This window comes from Botryllus schlosseri, chromosome 9, assembly GCF_051294905.1.
Source record: "Botryllus schlosseri isolate E-star chromosome 9, Bs_hap1, whole genome shotgun sequence".
Classification (NCBI taxonomy): domain Eukaryota; kingdom Metazoa; phylum Chordata; class Ascidiacea; order Stolidobranchia; family Styelidae; genus Botryllus; species Botryllus schlosseri.
In genome coordinates this window covers 23,343,306-23,365,551 of record NC_137244.1, presented here as the reverse complement: position 1 = coordinate 23,365,551, position 22,246 = coordinate 23,343,306, and the positions used below count along the sequence as shown (strand labels likewise).

Sequence of the window (22,246 nt, the reverse complement as noted above, 5' to 3'; positions counted from 1 at the left end):
GTAACAGTAATATCATCACTACTTGACACCCACTGCCGCCAGAAACGAGCGACCCTGTTTGTACATAGTAATTATGGCTAGGCACAATGACTGAGTGTTCGAATTGGAATCGAGTACTGAAATATTCACTGCTTGTCCACTAGTTGGGGTTGAACCTGCACAGACACTGGAATTCTGAGACGCCAAGTAGCTACACGGTGTTTGGCATCTGGTATTTTGACATGGCGAGTAGCTACATAGCGTTTGTCATCCCGTTTATTCCAACGCCAACAGCTACATGGCGTCTGGTATCTCGAGAAGCTGGTCGATAGCTAAATCCTTTCACTAGTGACTCCGTGAGACTATCATATTCTCGCAGCTATCTGATGCCTAAGATTGCATGTTCAGTCATTTCACACTGCTCCTCCCAACCCATATTGATCCTTATATGAATCGACTTCTGTCTGGCCTTCTTGCAGCTATCTGATTCCTAACACTGCATACATATAGATACAGTCATGAGTCATGTTATAATAAGCACTGGCTGATCTGACACTGATGAGTGATGACAACTGCATTTGTTGCAATATTTCGCCAATTCTTTCTCATCTGCAGGAAAAACATGCTACATATTTGAGATGGTTTTTATCTGACATGACATTGACGTGGACTAACATATCCGTTTCATCAAACGGAAGTTTACTTTACTGTTTTCGGTAGTTTTCACAAGCTTGTGCAGGATGGTCAAATTGTAGCTGTGCAGGAGGGATTAATGCTCTAGTTGTACGGTTATGGTCGAGTTCGGATGCCTATCAAGTGAGAGTAGATTGCGGATCAGTTTTCTCAAATCTCAAAACCTAATAGCATCAGAAACCTTTAAAGCAAGCACTACACAAGTCCATCTTTTGTACATGAATCCTTCCTCCTGGCCTTTAATAATGGACTTCCCACCACCGAGTTTCATTTGTAGTACTTGTGTAGAATTTCGGTGAGTAACATGGAAACGAAATAGGTGTTGAATAGGTGAATACGATCTCAGTGACTTGAACTGTTGATTTACCACAACATATACGAAGTGGAGCTACAAGGGTTTCGCAGCTGTTTCAGTCTAGAATGAATCAATATACTAGAAAACGATAAAATGTCTTGTTACTCTTACTATGTCACATACTGTAATCCTCTTGCAGTGGTAGTACACTGTACGCATGAAAAAAACATCATATCACTTGCCCACTGACATGCTTTGCTTAGATTTTAGCTGCAAATGCTGCTGTGCAAGCCTCAACCTTCAAATTGAACCCTATTCGCGAGACGTGATATGGCACGCTGTACGTCGTCTGAATATCTGTGGTACATAGGAAACGCCAAATGCCATACAGAGCGACTTAGCGTCTCAAACGCCATCTAGCTATTCAGTCGTACAGATGTCAAATACCTACTTGGCGTCAGAATTCCAAATGCCACGCAGACACTCGGGTTTCACTCCTGTTGTAGTAATAACCATTGCCTGACAATATATTCTCAATTAACAGGTTCCGCCAGACAATCGGTGGGTTGGTGTTGCATATATGGTTTGCTGGTCAATGGTATCATATTTTTTGGTATTGGACTTGTGCTAACATTTCAAGTATCGCCCTTCGTTGGGATTGGACCTATCTTCTTCGGAACAGTATCGCTCATGATAGTGTTTATTTTTTGTCTTGTTCATCGTAAAAGGCCTGCGAACAGAACTGTGGACGCTGTTGCTACCATATCACCGCAAGATGTTTCTACTGTATCAACTGAAGTGTTGGATGTCGGTGCATACCCTGGCACTGCACCATCTTATACCTCAACTATACAAGGAAACCAAGCAGCGCAATGTGTCGGTTTTGCATACCGGTATCCAACTTCAGTAACCTCAGAACCACCACCACCACCTTCATATGCAGAAGCAACTCTGAAGATATAGTGATCATTTCATTTATCGAGAAATTTCGAGAAACTAAAAGAACTCGGATATCGATAGTGATGCCTATCATGAAAATGTCACTAGTCAAAGGGATTCGAGACACTAAAATTAATGTATAATGCTATCCAAGAAATCTTGAGTAGGGCTTGGTTTTCCAAATCGTTGATACTGTAAATTAGGTATTAAATTAGGAATTAGTATTGAAATACTGGACAATGACTAGGCTGCATTTGACAGTATGTAGCCAACCTTTAAGCACAGTCTTTTTACATTGCATATTGAGTGGTAGACAAACATATGGTTTAATTTTTATCTATTGAGAAAAAATACTGATGCAATATTGTAGAACTATAATTAGAAGTTTTATTTTCTCAACTCCTTACCTATTGCAGTTTAGTTTCGATTTTGCATGGCTTCTCTGTCACTGTATGTGCAATTATGTACCAGTATGAATCTGAATCTTCAATTTAATTCAACTATATCTAAAACCAGATATAAAACACGATAGTATTCGATGTGCTCCATAATATTTGTTTGTTTCCGAAAGTTGAATGCCTTCATGACTTCATTTTTTTCTAGGTTGCCAGTAATTTTACTGAACACTAGGGTTACCATACATCCTCCTTTAGGAGGATTTGTCTTCCTTTTTCCGGTTTTTCAAAATGTCGTCTGAGGACGCCTAAATGTCATACTTTTTGCCAATTCGTACTCCTTTACAGCTTTTAGAGCTAAGATAGCGGGTGGGCATAAATGACACTATATAGGAAATTCGTGGTTCGAACGAAAGTGACAACCTTATTTTTTAGTCAATCAACGGACAATATGAAAGAAAAATGAATTTCTGTTTTTTTAGTCAAGCGAAAAATTTACCATTTTTTCTGGATTTTCCTCTGGTATTCAAATTGTGAAAAACTGTCCTTTCCCGATTCCAAAATATTGTAACCCTACTGAACACGATATTATAGTATTGCTACGTGGAGTTATGTATTATCAACATATTATTATATTATGATATCTATATTTTACAAAGTTATATATTCAGTATATTTCGCAAATATTTATTTTTTCTAGATTTTCCACTGTCCAGTCCTAGTATTGCATTCCCATTTCTGATTTAAATTGTTGTATTGTTAGTAAAATTTTGCCATTGTGAGATAATTTTGTATTGCAAATGATAGGCCCTATTGCATTTCTGGATGACTGTAAAGATGTGACTTGGTATTTATTTTCAATATTTACCTTGACCTATTTTTACAGAACTAATATTTGATAGTCCTAAATGATATGATTGCACTACCAAAAGCAATATCTATAATCAAGAGCTCGGCAGATACGGGTGAGCCGTATCTTCTAGCTTTTCCAGTTTTAAAGTTATTGGATTCCTGGTGCTGCAAGGCGATCGCAGAATACCCAGAACCAGTTTCTGCACGACCTGTGACATACATTTCTTCAATGGAAACTGGAATGGATTCCTGCTGTAATTTTGAAGGGGTCTTCCATTTCAGCTCTTCGCAGGTTTCACACAGGACATCCTTCTAGCCGAGAGATTTAAATGTATCCTTATGCAGCATCTCCAACACGGCTTTAATCTCTTCTCCGTTTGTACTGGTGCCGATACCACTAGCTACCATCTTTTCAAGTATGCGTAAAGAGAGTGATGAGGTGCCAGAGAATCGGTACGATACAGGGGTACGCTTAAACAATAGCACTGCAACGCAACGTGTGTCATTTTACTGCGGCCGGATAACCTGTGAGCCAAATCTGGGCTTCTCTATTTCAGCATACAGATCCAACAACCCAATGTCCTTGGATCACCTTTACGCATATGAGATCATGAATAATGAAGCCAGGCGCAACCATATTCACAATCAAAACAAAAATCGAGGTGACTGCGTTGGCGTAGGTGTAGGTGTGTGCCTATGAATGGTCTGTCACCAATATCGAGGAAATGAGAAGTGTTCGACATGTTGAATTGCACCAGTACGTCGATAGTTAGATAGCCCGTGCGCTGGATATATGCGTAGAATAGTTGTTGGTGGACATGGACATGCAAGGGCCCATACACTTGCACGAATTCGCATCAATACAGGGCGAAGCCATTGGCCGAGACAGTCTCCAAATCACCGACGAAATCGAAGGTAACTTGGGTGTATGCATATGTGTCGTTCGCAATGACTTTGCTGGAAAAATAGCGAATTTAATAGATAGCGTATGTATGATCACTCCTGCAGAATGAGTACAGCGGTCTCCGGTTATCAGTGTATATACCATATTGTTTGCCAAACTTATCTTAATAACTAGTTGGACATTAAAGGTGCTTTCATGACTGTCATTTCGCCTGCAAAGTCTGAAACCGGCATTGTTTCTAACAATAGTAGCGCCGCTAGACAATGGCTGATACGTGTCATGTACTGATTGTGACGCCATTGCGCGTCTCGTCGAAGTCGAGCCGTGTTTCCCGTGATTCTCAGGAGTATTTCGTGTCGTCGCACATTTACAAATTTGGAAAGAGAAATTATGGTACAGAACCCTAGAATTTACTATCAACGCGTATTTCTTTGCACGTAACAGGCCAATCTACGAAACAGTTCCATTCGGCTCTTAACGGTTCATAAATTTGATTGGAATATTTTTCGGTGTTGCAACCACTCATGAGTATTTTGTGTCGCATCAATCGTTCTATAGAAAGAGATAGCGTGGTTATATAGGGGTCACCACTTTGTTGATATTCCAGGGCAGACGCAATCTGAATAAAATCGTGCAAGTTTATTTCTCATCTGAAGTTGCTTCGTGGTGATGCAATAAGTGAATAACGCTTTAAGGATAACGTTTTACGGGAATTCGACTATGTATGTTGAGGATTCTTGTTCAAAAAGCTTATGCATGCTAATGGATCTTTTCATTGATTGATTAGATCGCTGGTTAGTACACTCAATTGTTACCAATTTCCAAACAGTTTTCTGTAGTCTATACTAGTGGTGGGAAAACGGTGGCTCTTTCAACCGTTTATCGCGGCTCTTTAATGATTGGACACACGTTTCGCCATTTTGATAGAGAGGTTTAAATTCATTGCATCGCGTATTAACAATTTGGGTATTGTTTCCGTCCTATTCATTTCCTTATGGCTTACGCAAGACTAATAAAATTTAGGGGAAGGTGGAACTACAGTTTTAGAAATTTGCAATTGAACTCTCGAATTGAGGTCACATAAACGTTTAACCCGCAACAATGGGTGCCTGGTCATGGTCATGTATCAATGATAAATCATTGTGTTCAACAATGAAATTGAAAATTTATGATGCTAGCGCAGGTCGAAATCATTTCCGAGGTAGCAATGGCTGATACGGCTCTACCATTTTATCGTAGAGGCTAGCAATAACTGCAGAGTTTGACATAGGATACGCATCTGATATCATCCTTAAATTCTCATCCACACCACACAATAATATACTTCATTCGACAGCCTACCTTTCATTGTGACGTCATAAATTCGTATTTTTGAATTTTTGTGTTGTGGCTCTCCTAACTCAGAGATTTTTGATATGCAGCTCGCGCATGAAGCAGATCTGCCCACCCCCAGTCTACACGGCACCCTCCCCCCAATTCCAGATTGTAGCTAGCGCCCACTTCCAGTTTGCGAACCCCTCCGATGTGACACTGGCACTCACTTTGGAAACTACCGGAGTATACCAAGCTGCTTGGCATCATCTAATTTGCGGTGATCACTTCCAAGATACTATTTTTCGATTTTAGTAAAGATGTGGGATGCAAGTTTTGAACTGAAAAGCTCAAGAATTGCCGCTTGTTGGGTGTCTTGTCTTGTCGGTGATTCAGTCAATGGGCATGTCTTCTGACTTCATCATTAGTTGAACATATTGGGTCGTCTTTCTAATAGCCATTCTCTGACAATTTTTCTCGATTTACAGGTACCGCAAGTGTGAGACAATCGACGGTGGGGACACATCCTGGCACTTCCAGTACGTCCACAGGTAACAGGGTTATATTTATATACATATACTATTCATATTGATTGTGTCAAGTGGCATTGCTTTAATCTCATCACTACTCGACTCCCACTGCCACCAGAAACGAGCGACCTTGATAATGGTTGTGCACTGTAATTATGACTGGGCACAATGATGGAGTACTGCGATCAGAATCGAGTATTTATTCTAACAATTTGAGTCAATAGCGCTCCCAACCCCCCAGTCAAGAAGTATCACTTTTGGTTTGTCTCTTTTACACTGATTTCAGTGATTTGTTATCGGTCAACCTTCTCACTTCATCATTAGTTGATATATCTTGTAGCCATAAAAGTAACAGGCATTGCCTGACAATTTGATTTCAATTAACAGGTGCCACCATTACCGCCGGTCAATCAGCGCGTAGTTGCGTAAGTTTCTTCATCGTCAACGGAATCATACTTGTTGGTTTTGGACTTATAATAGCATTTCAAGTATCGCCCGTTTTTGGTATAGGACCTATCGTATTCGGAACGATATTTGTCGTGGCGGCACTTTCTGTGTATCGCGATCATCGTAAAAGGCTTGCAAACAGGACTGTGGAAGTTGGTGCCACCATAGCGCCGCAGTATGCCCCTACTGTATCAAATGAAGGGTTGGAGGCCAATGCACACCCTGATGATGTACCATCTTATACTTCGACAATGCAAGTAAATCAAGATATGCAATACAGTGGATTTGCATATTCAACTTCAGTATCCTCGAAACCGCCACCTTCTTACGCTGAAGCAACTCGGAAGATGTAATTCTAATTTCACTAGTCAAGAAGATTCGAGACACCACAATTACTGTACTGTGTAATGCTCGCGATGCCTTATCCTGAACAACAGCTGATGTTTGAGTCTTGGCTGTAGCAGGTTTTGAGCTGTATGAAGTCTATCTGACATATGGCCATAAAACTAAAGTCTGCTAGATTAGCTCAATTGGCTGATTAGCATTTGTTTGGCCGGACAATTGCATCTGCCTCGAATTAATTCCTGACAATCGCAATTGCTCACTTACTTCAGATGACCACTAGATGAGTGAAGATTTGCCCTTGTCATTGATTATATTTATTACAGGGAAGGATTAATTGCAAAACTGAATAAATATTACCCTCTCTACCAGCCCTTTTTTGTGTGGCCTTTATGTTATACAATTAATATTAGTGAGTTGCATGTTGGATGGTAGTCTGCTGTAATTTTTATTTTGTGAGAAAAAGGACTGTTTCGATTTTGCATCGCTTCTCTGTATGTGCAATTACGTACCAGCATGAATATGAAGTTACATATTGATACCGGTAGTTGATAATTCTTCAAGTAAAAATTTTTATTTGAAACCAGAACAATTCAATGACCAGTAGGCTACTCCAAACACAATAGTATGCAATGTGCTCTAATATATTAGTTCTAAATTTAGCGCTTTCCAAAAGTTCAATTCCTTCATTTTTCCTACCTGGCCAGTAATTTCACTGAATGCAATGCTACAGTATTTGCTATATGAAATTATATATTTTATCGACACTTTATATGATTATGATTTCTGTTTCTAGCAAAGTTATAAATTCAGAGTATTTGGCAAATATATATTTTTTCCACTGTCCAGTCCTTCTATTGCATTCCGATTTCTGATTTATTTGTTGTATTGTTTATGAAATATTGTCATTGTGGGATAGTTTTGTATTGCGAATGATATTGCATTTCTGGATGGCTGTAAAGATGTGACTTGGTATTTATTTTCAATATTTACCTTGACTCCTATTTTTACAGAAGTAATATTTGTATGATAGTCTTAAATGATATGATTGCACTACCAAAAGCAATATCAATAATCAAGAGTTCGGCAGATATTGGTGAGCCATATCTTCTAGCTTTTCTAGTTGTAAGTTATACTAATCATGGTGTTGGAAGGCCCAAGTTTTTCCAGAACCAGTTACTGCATTACCTATGACATATTTTCCTTCAATGGCAATTGGAATGAATTCCTGTTGAATTTTTGAACATTTCAACCCTCCCTCAGGTTCTAGAAAGGAGGTCTTTCAAACCAAGGATATTAAATGTGACATCAGTATCATTCTGCAGCAGCTCTGACACGGCTTCTATCTCTTTTGCGTTTCCACTGGCAGCATAGGATGTAGTATATTTTGCTCTGAATGTTTTGTGGCATATACACCGACCCTCATGACGTGCGCACCCGAACTGTGCATATACATGCCATAAGTTGATGATTGGCATATGCCACTGGACAAGGATGGTGCAGATATAACCTTGTAAGGGTTTTCAAGTCTTGCACCACCCTTTCATGCTATCCTGGTAATGCTGAGCGTCAAGTGGGGAAGCCGTAGATACCAGTGTTACTAATCAGGTCTTTGGTCGGACCCGGCCGGGGATTGAACCCACGACTTACCATTCATGAAGCTGGACGCTCCACCATTACACTATCTTGTCGGTTATCGACACCACTAGCTTCCATCTTGCAAGTTGGTGGAGAGGCTAAAGAAACAACGTCACACGACGTAGGCCAGTGGTTCTTAACCTTTTTTCCTCCAGCGCCCCCTTTCAAAAATTATCGTGCTCCAGCGCCCCCCCAAACTTCATAATGTAAGGAATGTAATAAAGACAATGAGTAAGAGGGAGGGCCGTAACAGCACTTCGTCAACCCCCTAAAAACGATTGCCTTGCGCACCCATAGCGTGATAAACCGAACTTCTGAGGGCTTCGCCCCCACGAACCCCCTATCGTGATTTCGATGGTCAGCAAAGTTTGTGTGGCCTGGTCACCCTAGGTACCAAAATTTTCTATAATGCATGAATGAATAGGTGGCAATTACAAATATACGTCGCGATAAACTGAGTGAGCTGTTGTATGGGAAGATAAAGGGCACGTAATTAATAATTAAACATATTCGGGCGTGCCCGCAGGCACAATTATTCGTCACCAGGGCCGTAACAGCACTTCGCCAGCCCCCCCCCCCAAACAAAAAACGTTGGTCCTGGGCGCCCATCGGGTGATAAACCGAGCTTCCGGGGGACTTCACTCCCAGACCCCCATTAGGCTGTCCTCTATTTGCTGAAAGCCTGTTAGGTATCCTGTTAGAAAGCCTGTTAGGTGTCCATTTACTGAGGCAGCTATTGTCGCCTAGTCGCGCGAAAAATTTCACTAATTAATGATTGAATTGGTCAATATCATCGGAAATTGCATGTAAATTGAGATTAATTTTTATCCTCTCTCTGCTCACGTAAACACATTTACCGGTAGAGCTGAGGGAGGTGCAATGTTCCCTCTAAGCTGCGCACGTGCGCAGTGCTGACACGGTCTCTGCGCACAGAAAATCTACGTTGCGCACAACAAATCCGAAGTTATTACCTTTTTTTAGTCGATACGCACTGTTGTCCAGGGGTCAGCGCAGTGAGTTGTTGAGTGTGCGCAGACTCATCAAAACTTGAAGCGAACATTGTGAGGTTTCTTGGAAACAGTAGGGCCCGTTACTAATAATTAAACATATTCGGGCGGGCGAACCCGTTGGTATGACTTCGTTGCATGATGTTATTTCGTGACCCCCTGTCTGCAATATCAAAAAATATAGAATCACTCAATGGGGATATCGCCCAACAGGAATATCCCTGTCGCCCAATCGTACTAAACTAAAAGACGCACACGATTTCAGATTGGTATTTCTTCACTGACATATAATTTTTCCCTGCCAGATGGAATTCGTCTTCTGGGGTTCAGATTGCCAAGACATGAACATTCGGTGTCAGTTTTTTAGGCGCCCATGGACAATTAACCATATATGTATTTTGAAGGCTATATGTAACGAAGTTTTCGGTGATAATTTGCTCTGAATACTCATTAAGGATATGACCTATCACCACATCATCTACTGCGAAGCCTTTTTCTCCAGCGCCCCCCATACCGCCCCCCTGAGCCCAGCGCCCCCCATATCGCCCCCTGAGCGTTTCCGCCCCCCTTCAACATCGCCAGCGCCCCCTGGGGGGCGCTGGGGGCAAGGTTAAGAACCACTGGCGTAGGCTATGTGTAAACAGTACAGCAAGGCAACATATGATTTTACTGCAACTGAATAAGGGTAATCTACAAGGCAAATCAAGACTTCTGTAATTCAGTATACGGGTCTAACAACCCATTGTCATTGAACCGCCTTTATGTATATCAGATATCTTAATGCAGCATTGAAATTTCGTTCAAAACTAAAATTGTAATCTCTGTAAGCACGTACACAAATTCGGATGCTCTTTATGAATCTGTGATTTTGAATAATGAAACCAAACGGAACCATATTCACAACAACAACAAATGTGATTGCGTTGGCGTATGAGTGTGAATGGTTTGTGACCAATATCAAGGAAATAGGAGTGGGTGCTAATCGATAACTTGCTTTAAGATATAGTACTAATATGTTAATTTACACCGATCTGTCGATCGTTCGGTAGCTGTTACGTCGGTAATATGCCAAGAAGAGGCGGTGCTCGGCGTGCAAGGGCCCGTAGAGCGCGGCGAACTCACATCAATGCACGGCGACACCATCGGCAGAGACGTCGGAATTTCCATCGAAATCGGAGGACAGGAACACATGTCGGTACTTCTATAGGTAATATGGGTATATTCATTCATATATTTATCAGTGTAGTCAACGCTCATCCACGATCTGATGAACAAACCTCCCTTCTGTCACATGCCACCTAATTCTTATCCTTCTCATCAACGAGTGACCTCAACAATGCTTGCACATTGAAATGAATTGTACAAAGTTCCATACCGTTATGTGAATTGGACTAGGGTCCAGCGTTCCGGGGTTATTTATAATGACTCGGGTCATTTTTTCAAATACGTAAAATGAGTCGACACGAGTGAATTTTAGTATTGATTCTAATTGTACTTGATTCATTGTGCATGACTCGAACAAGTCATATGACTCGGGACTAGGACGGCCAAGACAGTCATTTCATTGCAACTTCGTAGAATAGTAAAGTTACCACATTTTTGGTGTCTTGTCCGTCAGTCTTGATACTTGGAAAATGGGACCTGGAACTGTTCAGACGGAGGAAAATTATTATATTATGAATGCGAGCCATTCTATATCACTCGAGCAGAGATGAAAAAACTGGGTTGAACCGGATTGAACTGAAAACTGAACAGTGACTTGTACTCTGATTCGAGTCAAAACACGATGGCTCGGACTCGACCCTCTACTACTAGCTGACTTGACTCGAGTCAACTATAAAATCGAGATTGACTTGTCACTTGGTTACAAGCCTGCTAGGGCCAACCCCTAAACCGAATAACTCGAGAGTTTCTATTTACACTGCACTCCCGTACTATCCAGAAGTTGCTGTAATAACCATTGCCTGACAATATATTCTCAATTCACAGGTGCTTCCAGACAATCGACAGGTAGTTGCATATCTGTCCTGTTGATCATAGGAATCATATTTGTTGGCATTGGGCTAGTACTAACATTTCAAGTATCGACCGTTATTGGTATAGCACCTATCGCCTTCGGAACGTTGTCGGTCACAGCAGCTTTTGCTTTGTATCTCGTTCACCGTAACAGGCCTGCAAACAGGACTGTGGAAGTTGCTGCTACCATAGCGCCACCAAATGTTCCCACTGTATCAAATGAAGGGTTGGAGGTCAACGCGTACCCGGACGATGCACCATCTTATACTTCGGCAATGCAAGGAAATCAGACAATGCAATATGGCGGTTTCGCGTATCCAACTTCAGTATCCGCGGAACCACCACCACCTTCTTATGCTGAAGCGACTCTGAAGATATCATGATTTCATTAATCAAGTAATTTGAGAAACTAAAACAACCTGGGTATCGCTAGTGATGCCTTTTCCTTAACAACAAAACTGAGGTTTGAAGCCTGGGTATGGCACATTTTATGCTGGAGATTTTTCTGGACTCCTCCTCGCCTACATCACTATTTTTAAGGGAGTGTTACAAAAAAACAGCCAGGAGAAAGGCCTAACAAAAAAAACAAATACAATGAAGACTATCAAAAGAGGGAGGAAGGGGCGAAAATAAATGCAGCGGAAAGACTGAAATGAAATACTGTCACATCGGGCAGTAATACTAACAATACCAGTGGACCAAGGTGGATGATTGATTTATAGACTGTGCTTGAACAGATACAAATGATATCATAAGACCAGGACGGAATACGAGAAAACTCATTGCTCTATCAGGTATGCCGGACCCTAATTGTGGAACAACATCTCGCCGGCTATCCGACAGTCGTCGAGCATGTTCGCATTCAAGTCGAAATACAAGCAATTTCTTCTAAATGAATACTAATCAGCCTACAGGATTACTGGACCATGACCTAACATATCGATCTCGCCTTCTGCCACATGCCGCCTCATTTTGTCGCTTGCCTTTTATATTCTCTGCTTTACTTTTCATTCAGTGACCAGGCCTCTTCTCTACTTCGCCTAGGCCAAGGTGGGTGTTTGATTTCAAAGACTACTCCAAGTCGTTTTGACACCTTCCTATCTTTTCATTGTATCGCAGTTTTGTGGTGTTATGAAATGATGAAAATAATAATGAAGTGATGCTGATATTGGTGCTGTTAGCTACTCGCAAAATCAATCTATAACTAGTCATCCCTCGAAACATGCTGCCATGAAACTGAATGTTGATGGATAGGCTGATTAGCATTTGCTTTACTGGTCAATTTGCTCTGCATTTGATTAATCCATGATAACGGCAATCTTAACATCGTCGCATATTTAGATGGCTTCATTCAAAATGAGTGAAGATGTGCCATTGTCATTGATTATTCCCAGGTAGGGTTAAATACAAGCTGAATAAATAGTATTCTATCGGTCAGCCCTTATTAGTACGGCCTTATGTTATCCATGGATTATTAGTTACTCGTTGATTTTCTAAGTAGCTGACAACTCAAATTCAGACCTTTTGATGATTTGGTGTTGGAATCCATGACAGTAGGCAACTCCTTAGCACAAACATTTTTAAATTGCAATTTGAAATGAAGAATTGCACGTTAGATGGTACATATGCTTTTAGTAGTAATAAAAAGTACTGATGCATTATGGTAGAACTTTTATAAGGTGTTTTATTAATTCCCCCGCCCGGCTACCTCTTATATGCTGTAACTATTTGTCGTATTATTAGTTCCGATTTTACAGAATAGGACTTGATTTCTCTGCATATGCAATTGTGTACCAGTATAAATCTCGAATTAGATTTGATATTTGGTAAGTCTTCAATTGAAAATTTATTATGAAACCAGATCAATTCACTGACCAGTGTTCCTATCACGAACAGTATGCAGGTTGTTCTAAAACATTAGTTCCAAATTTTGCACATTACAAGAGTTGAATGCCTTCATGATTTCATTTTTCCACAGTTACCAGTAATTTCACTGAACATGATACTACAGTATTGGTATATGAATAGTGGATTGTCAACACTTGAACTGCGCTTTATTATATAATGATTCCTATCACTTACGAAGCTATATATTCATTTAGTTAGTGAATATATTTATATTAACCTAAATCGTCCATCCCTTGTATTGCATTCCGAGTTCTCGTGTATTTCTATTGTACACAGATTTTCATAATATGGAAAATATTGCCATTGTGGGATAGTTTCGTATTTCGACTGATATTGCATTTCTGGATGGTTGCTGTAAAGACGTGACTTGTTATTCGATAAAATATTTACCTTGACTCTAATTTTTACAGAACTTATATTATAATTGTATTCTATGAGAAACTTTCATGATATGATTGCACTACATAAACAGTATCAATAATGAAGAGTTCGGCAGATAATGGTGAGCCATATCTTTTACCTTTTCCAGTTTCTAATTCATTCAAGTTTTTCCCAGTGATGAGGCCAATCACAACCTAGCCATGCGCAGAGTACCAGCCCTTTCTGCCTTACCCCCCTCCCCCCCGTGAGAGATTTGGTAAATTCGGATCGTCATAGACAGCATGTAGTCAACATGTCTTTCTAACATGTTTTCAAATTAATTGCAATGTCGGCCTTGGTCGGTGATAAATGAGGCATTGTTAGTGTTAACAGTCGCGAAGTTTTCATGATTAGGATTGGGATGGACTTGATCATGCGATTTTTGGTATTGGATTCATCGGCAAAGGTCAATGGTATCCTGACTTGTTTAGGATCCACATCTTAAACATACTATTGAAGCTGACGTCAACAATAACAGACGCATTTAGCTGAGATGTATAAGCCAAGCGGGCCTACATAAGCGCCCAACCGGGTATGCTAGATATGCCGTGTACCCTGTACCCGCTTTGAGAAACACTATCTCTTTTAGCGATTTAGACCACCAAACGTACCGTGTCCCGTCTCTAAATTAATTTGTATATGCGTCTGTGAGAGCCGAGGCGCATATCTCATTCAGTATAATTTGTGAACCTTTTTGTGATCAGTTTTTTAATCAGAGCCCGAAATTGGTTAGTGTATTATTGTGCATTGTATGTATACCAATAATGCTTTGCATACGTGAATCGGGAAACGCAGCAATGCAAACAGAATTAGTGTTTTCACTAGCCGGGATGCGCGCTGCTCGTGGTCGTGAACCAAGTCAGAATCAGAAACCCATCGTGTTGGCCGTAATGCACTGATTGGCTGCGCGCTTTCTCGTTTGTAATCAAATCATCACTGTTGTTTGCTCGACAAATCTCGTATTTCAAGATTGTCGCGCTGTGTTTGCCAGTGCGCAGTTCTTGCCAGTGGGCAGTTTTTGCCAGTGCGCAGTTTAATTCGTTATTTGCGCGGCGCGTTGTGCTGGAATTACATTCTGAAATATTAATGCAACACCAAATTCTCACTGGCACGAATTTTGATATTATTCGATACATTTGAACGAGTACCTTTTATATGCCAACAAATCGTTCGTCGTCGGACGAACCAGTAATTTAATCATCGCACCGATATGGGATTCAATTTCTTTGGTAATATTGAGAGGCTGGTATCAAAACGTTACTACAGCGGCATGTAATAAAGTGCGTTCTAGTGAAACCATGATGTCATCGATTGTGACGTCACATACTCGGCATACCCAAACAAAATGACGGTTCGGCGCCTATGGCCAACGTTCCGATAAGATAATTTGACATCAGTTGATGGAATGTATTCTCCCTGCTTATGAAATGCATGCATATTTATTCAGACACTCTCCGAAATGATGAACATTACACGAAAGGCAATCAAGTCGGCCATTTGATGAACACTGGGCGAATATTCCTCTCGATCTCCGTCTTGTTACTGATATTTGGTGCCGCGGTCATGATTCTTTCAAACGGCTATACTGCTAGACAGAATTTGGTCGGAACTTACCTTCTGATCGCTAGCAGCCTCGTATTTTTAGCTAGCTATTTCTCTTCGATGGACTCGCTTATTCTGTCGTTGGCGGAGAAGGGTTTGGTGGGCCTCAATTATAAACCAATCATTTCTGTATTGCCGCAGAAGCAGTCATTATAGTATTCAATTTAATGATGTCTTTTATGATACACTATCAGTGTTGGTCAGAAACGAGGTAATTCTTCCTGCATTATTGACTCAAATGGGTATGATCTTAGTCTATTTCTACTTGACAGTTTTCGGTTTCTTTAGGCGAAACTACGGCTGATACTTACATTTTTACTTACTCTGAAATCCCTACTACTTCTACTCAAAAGGTGGTCAGTAATGAAGTATAGGCCTACTTGTACTTTTCTGCTTATTTGTACTTTTCTACTTCTACTTGAGTATAAATTTACGGCGTTACTTCTACATGAGTACCAATGATGACTACTTTACCAACTGTGTACACCACGAGGTGACGCTGCAGTATTCTGAGACCTTTCTATTTTTGTGATAGTCATTGTTAATATCGTACGTTTTTATTGAAATATATTACGCACATTTACCACTACTGCGTCTACAGACTGTTTCTTACTATGGTATAACTCCTCGTATTAGCGACGAATATTGCTTTTCTGTCGCTCACCGCATGTACAGAATTAAATTGAAGTTCTTACGAGTTCATCGATTAGACGGGAAACATAAGGTTTAGTTCAACAGATTGATCGGCGCAGGAAATTGAAATCTATGGGAATGTAAGGTCTTGCGGATTATTGCGGGTATCCCGCGAGACTTCTGTTCGACCGTTGGAAATTCATTCAAAAATACAGTAATGCGTGCAAGATGACGTGCAAGACGATGTAACGTCTCTCGCTTCGACATGACAGACGAATTGTCCTTCATAAAGGGTTTGCACACTTGCAAATAGGCCTGGTTGATTTTTCTTTCCAAATTTCTGAGTTGTGTTATGATTGAGTCTTTACAGGACATTCGTCTAAAACAGGGATGGGGAACTAAATTTGAGTCGCGGACCGGAACCTTTGATCACTTACGGCCTGGTCCAGTCAAATGATACCCCTTTTCAGCGGCATGCTTTAGTTTCAAGCTTTTACATAATACAGATAATATTACGGGTCATTGAGGATCCGTTCTAGCAGTAACTTCATTCGAAGACATCGGAAAGGCGATCATCGGCTAATCGAATAGACTTCTACACCACTGAAACAGCGGCGCTCACTTGCGCACGAGGGCGATATAATTTTGAATGTCTCCGTCTGTCGTGAGAGGTCTTTGGCCCTGCCTGAGGGTTTTGAGGAATACAAGAGACTCAACTATAAAGGCCGGCGTATTTGGGTCTTCGGATACGATTTTGAGTAGCCGCATCAAAAGGGTATTGAACGCACCAAACCTATTCACCATACTAACGAAAGTGAGATTTGTGAGTTTTTTACCGCAATTGACATAGTTCGAATGTGCAGATTTGATAGTGAAAATTGATATATCGATTCCAAGTTTGGCAACCTGTCGAATCGCGCAACAAAATTTGACGATTCAGTTCACTATTAGCCCATGTAATGGCAAAACCAATGTCCGGTCAGATTACTCTCATTACATATTCTAACATAATATGGAAACCTATGTTATGCAATCGATCTAAGCTGACGTGAAAACTGACAGCAATTTACTGACCCAAACAGGAACCTCCACGTCGGCGAAGGAGTCACAATTCGTAAATGTAAGTTTCAAACTAAGAAACAGATGAGTCTGAATAGTAACACACTGATTATTACGCGTGAATAATCACGGTGCAGATAAATGTCGTCGGAAATCGTCTTTATGTCATCACTCAGTAGTTGAATGTCACCGACAGTGGCATCAAGTTTTTGAATCCGATTGAATCATGCACCTGGCTGAACTCCCAAAAGACAATTGCAGTTTGCTTTTTTCATCCCAGCGCAATATTATTTTCCCATATCGCAAATCTCTCGATGGTCAATCTTTCGTGGGGGTGAATAATGAGTGTTTGTACGTAGAATGATTGATTGAGAGCAAACATAATCGGTGATCGTGGACAAACGTTTTTCGCGCTGGAAAGACAAAGCTAGTTGACGTACGGAACCTATATATTCGGTTATCCGTCTGCTACGGCAGAAATGAAGGTAGGCTATATGTGGCGTCACTGACATTGAATACAGCCGAAATAACCGACTTACGTGGCAGGACCGACGAAATTAGATGAGTGATGAAGAAGATGTCCCACATATAGAGAGTGATGAAGAAGATGTCTGCAGGGGCAGGTGCAAACAACAAACCGGTTCGACATGCTGGGGAAATAATTGGCACCAAACAAAACGAGACAGGCAATCATGAAGATGGTACAATCCCTGCTCGCACTCACCGTGAGTTTTGAGCGATTAAATTTGGAATTTTTGAGAAGTGTATTTTCCGACTTTCCCCTATGTAGGACATGCTTATATCAGAGAATATATGTTTGATAATATTATTCCATTGGATAATTATATGCTGCATTCAAAATAGTTTTCAATTTTGTTTTATTGGTGATGTAGCCTAATGCGTGCAGGTGCAAGGCCTATGTTGGACGTCGGTGTCTGATTCCAAAGACACCGTCCTATCTTTTTTTGTACCGCAGTCTTGCCGTGTTTTGATTAATGTTGAAATTATTAATAAACTGATACTGATGTCAAAGTTTACTATTTTTTCATCACCGTCCATATACCGTTCATCATAATATGATCGACCGAAAAGATCATTGCTCTATCAAATATGTCGGACCTGACGTGTGGAACAGTATATCCCGCCCGCCGGCCATCCGTCAGTCGACGAGCATGTCCACATTCAAGTCGAAATACAAGCAATTACTACTAAATAAATACTAGTCCATCCTCAAGATTAGCGGACCACGACCTGACCTATCGATCTCGCCTTCCATGACATGCCACCTCAATTTTGTCGCTGGCTTTTTTTCAATACCATCTTCTTTTACTTTCCATTCAGTATGCATGCCTCCTCTTTACATCGCCTAGGCCAGTGGTTCTCAACCTTTTTGTCTTCGCGGACCCGTTTCGGATCGTCACGGACCCCCGCGGACCGCCACGAAGTTTAAGTTCAGATTTAGCTCACGTGCAACCGTCTCCTGTCTTGTGCAAATGATCACTGTAGGCTTAGTGTTAAACAGCAACAAAATGACCGTTCTTGAAAATAAGATCATACTATTCATGTAGAAATTGGGTTTAGTTCCAGTTTCAAAGCTAATTCTGCAACCGCAATTCTTGAAATACGTGGTCGTATCTTGAAAATACGCGCCTTCGATTTGATATGAATGAGTGCCGAAAATCCATTACCACAAATATAATAGGTGGCAAATGTGGCAATAACGTGTAACGCTTCCGAAGACACATTTGGGTATGATCGCAACAAATATGGGACCAAAAAGATATAATTTTTAATGAACATATACCGTCAAGTCTGGTCGTTTCCACATCGCAGCTTATCGTGAAGTCATGATGGAAAGATCGTTTAGTATATTCCAGGAGAAAATGGATTTTATAAACATTTCGAAGTCACCGCGTAATTGACGTTACTCATCCAACTTTTTTTCCACAATCCCGAACAAAACATCCCCAAACAGCAAAATGTTTGTATCAGTGGGCTATTGGCAATTTACCAATTAAAATGAGTCTGCACAGCAGGATATTTCACCTCAGATCGGCATTCTGTTGATGTTAGCTCTGGAGTTTTACTAGTAATGAAGCGAAACTGCGCCTCGTGATTTTTCTAATTAAAAAAATTCAAATTTGGTTATCAATTATTTTGAGGCTTCGCGGATCCCCTGAAAATGCTTCACGGACCCACAGGGGTCCGCGGACCCCCGGTTGAGAACCACTGGCCTAGGCCAAGGTGGGTGTCTGATTCCATAGACTACATGTCGCTTGGATACCTTCCTATCTTTTCACTGTATCGCATTTTTGTGGTGTATGGATTATGGGACTGATAAAATTGCTAATAAACCGATGATGATGATGATGGGGCCGGGGCCTTCACCCAATCATATAACTTATGTGGCACACCAAACCAATTATTAGATTTGGAGACATCAAAGGTACAGCGATTGAGGCAGGTACGCAAGCATACATTTGCTGAGTAGGCGAAGACAAAATCTCCTATGAAATAAATTGTATTATAGGCCTATATAGATGTGATGATTTCGTAGCGCTTATCGTGATGTGTATGTTTCAGGAGCTCTCGTTGACAGTGTCACATCTCTCGCGGGAAGTCTTCGGATACCCAAATGGACGCTGTTTCGTCTGGTCGTTAATGATACGTGGGAACACTTCGCAGCTATGATATTTTTTCTTTTCATTTTACTTCTAGGAGTCGGGATGCTTTTTATATATTACTTAGGCTGGAATACTTCGGATGATGTTCGTGTCATTGGTTCGAATTTAAGTTTCTTTGGAATTATATTATTTTCCGTGTACATGTGCACGTATAAGAATGAAAGCGAATAATTTTGCCAATCACGTGGTGACAAACATGACCGACATCATAAAAGGATCGTGCCAATAACACTGATGAAAGACTTGAAAGGAACTGACGGACAAAATTGCGTAATTATCTGTGGACGCCTCATCGCCGACCTCATGCACTGCCATAGCAGTGTTTCAAAGCACAGAGTGAAGGTGAGCCGAGTCAAAAGTCGGTAGATAAGTTACGGGAGCATGAAAAACGAGAGACCGATTGTGAAAGAGCGCGACATGGAAGTCGTCCGAAATATCTCAAAGACCTTTGAAAGCATGGATTCTCAACCTGAGGGCGTGAATGCATCTGAAGGGTCGCGAAGCAGCCGTCAACTGAAAAATGTTTCGCGATCAGCGTGATTTACCCCCAATTCCTATAGTTATTGCTCTGTGTGTAGTCCGGATTTCATATTCTCTCATCAACAGTCATCTCTTATGCCACCAAACTATCCGTTGGGATTGCTAGTATTCTGGTTGCATTTTGTTATATATCGGTAAGTGGCGTGCGAAATCTTTCACTATCATAAAGGGGGGCGTGTCTACAAAAGTTTGAGAACCATGCACTGACCTAAAGACACTGACGATTGCTGAAGTGATACTGTCATGACGCAAATGACGTAATATAGAGGCGATGAGATCCACGGTTGTGTGTGAATAAAACAAACAAAAGAAAGTGCAGTCATGCAATGACGAAGAATAAGATGGCTCAATTATTTCGGCCATGAATAATATTATAAATCAGTAGAGCGGGACTAGATATGTTAGATTAATAGATGACATATGGTCGTCACAATATCCTCCATATGTGAATCGCATTGAGTATTGTGACAATGTATGTAATATGCAGATAACAATTCTACTATTGACTGTTTATAGGCAAGCATGTTTATTTTCGGCATTTTTCAGAGTTTATTTTTGGCATTTTGGCCTCGTCGTAAATAGATATAGTTGTAGACTCGAGTGAGTCATAAAAACGTTTTATTTCAGTCAATATTATCAAACGAAATCACAAAACGTGCAGTAGGTGTAATATAGTTCAATGTATTTAAAACGTTTCAGTAAAAACCGCACAACCAGTCCTCTCGCCTTCGAGCCCGTTCTGTCGATCGCGTGACAGGAGCGTCGGGAGCACACACATAATCATTACGTTAATCACAATCACACTTCCCCTTGATCTAAAGATCACATGGGAAACCAACACATAACGCAACGATGTAACTTCAAACGTGAAAATCAGGTGAACAATTCTAAAACAGTGTATAGCCTACATGAAACGGCAAACTTCCCCTTGGTCTGAAGATCGCACGGGAAGCCAAGTCAACGTGATAAATGTGGACACAAAAACAAACTAATACGCAGTGTACACATATCGATACATCAAATTGAAAGTTAAAATTCGATATATGCCTGTGATCTATTGACGGGGACGGGGAGTCATATGGTCTTCCTACCCCCGTGATCTATTGATCACTGGCCCAAATTCAAAGCTTTTGAGTGTAACCCCGCAGTGTAGCCTATATAGGCCAATGGGCCAATTCTGAATAAATTAACACGAGTCGTTCGCTATTAGAAGCACACAAAGTGGATCCCACAACTAAAACATACTGGCGTACAAAAAAACGAAAAACTGCGGTGTAGGTGTGCCTCAAACGATGGACGAAAGCGATGATAACTGGAATTTGTAGCATACAGAATTCGTAATTGAAGGCTAAAACTTGCAAGGTATATGCAATCATCACAAGGCATAAGCATTTACGCGCGAACAAATCAAAATGTAAAAAATCACTTATTCTTAGTACAGATACACTCAACATCTAGCCTACATAAAAGTCAGCCAACCATTGTGGCGGCGCTCGATCCCGATTTGGTCGCGAATGGTCAGAGTTATTTCTCTCAATATCATGGTCGACATTGTCATCACCAGGTTGATCCAGATCAGCTGAGTTATTCCCATCGGTGATATTCTCTTCCGTACCGACTGGGTCAATAGCTTCACCCGAGTTACCGCTGTTTTCCGTATCAATGGCATCATCTTCTCTGCTACAATTCAAGTCGATTTCGCGCGTCGTAACACTTCCTCCTGGTGGGTTAGGTAGATCCCCGACGGCGAGTCTAACGTCAGAAAGATGTCGATTCATCCCGTCAACCTCGACCACCACGTCGGCGACAACCCTGGTAACGACACCTCTATTCCATTGAGTAGTACATCGAGCATTTGGTGGCTTCACGAACACTACATCACCGTCTCGGTATGGGTTGGAACTATTTTGTCGGTCCAATCTCTTTCTGCTTGCGCGGATCATTGAAGATGGCAAACCAGATTCATAGCGAAACACCTTATCCGCAGGTACAATATCCTCCGAATTCGGAGTGTGATTGTACCAATACACCATTCGTTCAACACTACCTCCA

At 41.0% G+C, this 22,246-nt stretch overlaps 1 protein-coding gene across 2 annotated transcripts in view; it reads left to right on the top strand.

Moving 5' to 3' along the window:
• Positions 1-22,246, top strand: part of LOC145446003 (uncharacterized) — a 30,941-nt gene that overhangs the window by 1,642 nt on the left and 7,053 nt on the right. The window contains exons 3-8 of one of the 2 annotated variants that reach the window (XM_080324187.1): positions 1,512-1,528; positions 5,857-5,919; positions 6,286-7,783; positions 10,382-10,539; positions 11,322-13,758; positions 15,124-15,980. In XM_080324187.1, coding sequence (XP_080180313.1) covers positions 1,512-1,528; positions 5,857-5,919; positions 6,286-6,698 — 493 coding nt within the window. In that variant the 3' untranslated portion in view covers positions 6,699-7,783; positions 10,382-10,539; positions 11,322-13,758; positions 15,124-15,980. The other variant, XR_013917175.1, reaches the window with a different exon arrangement.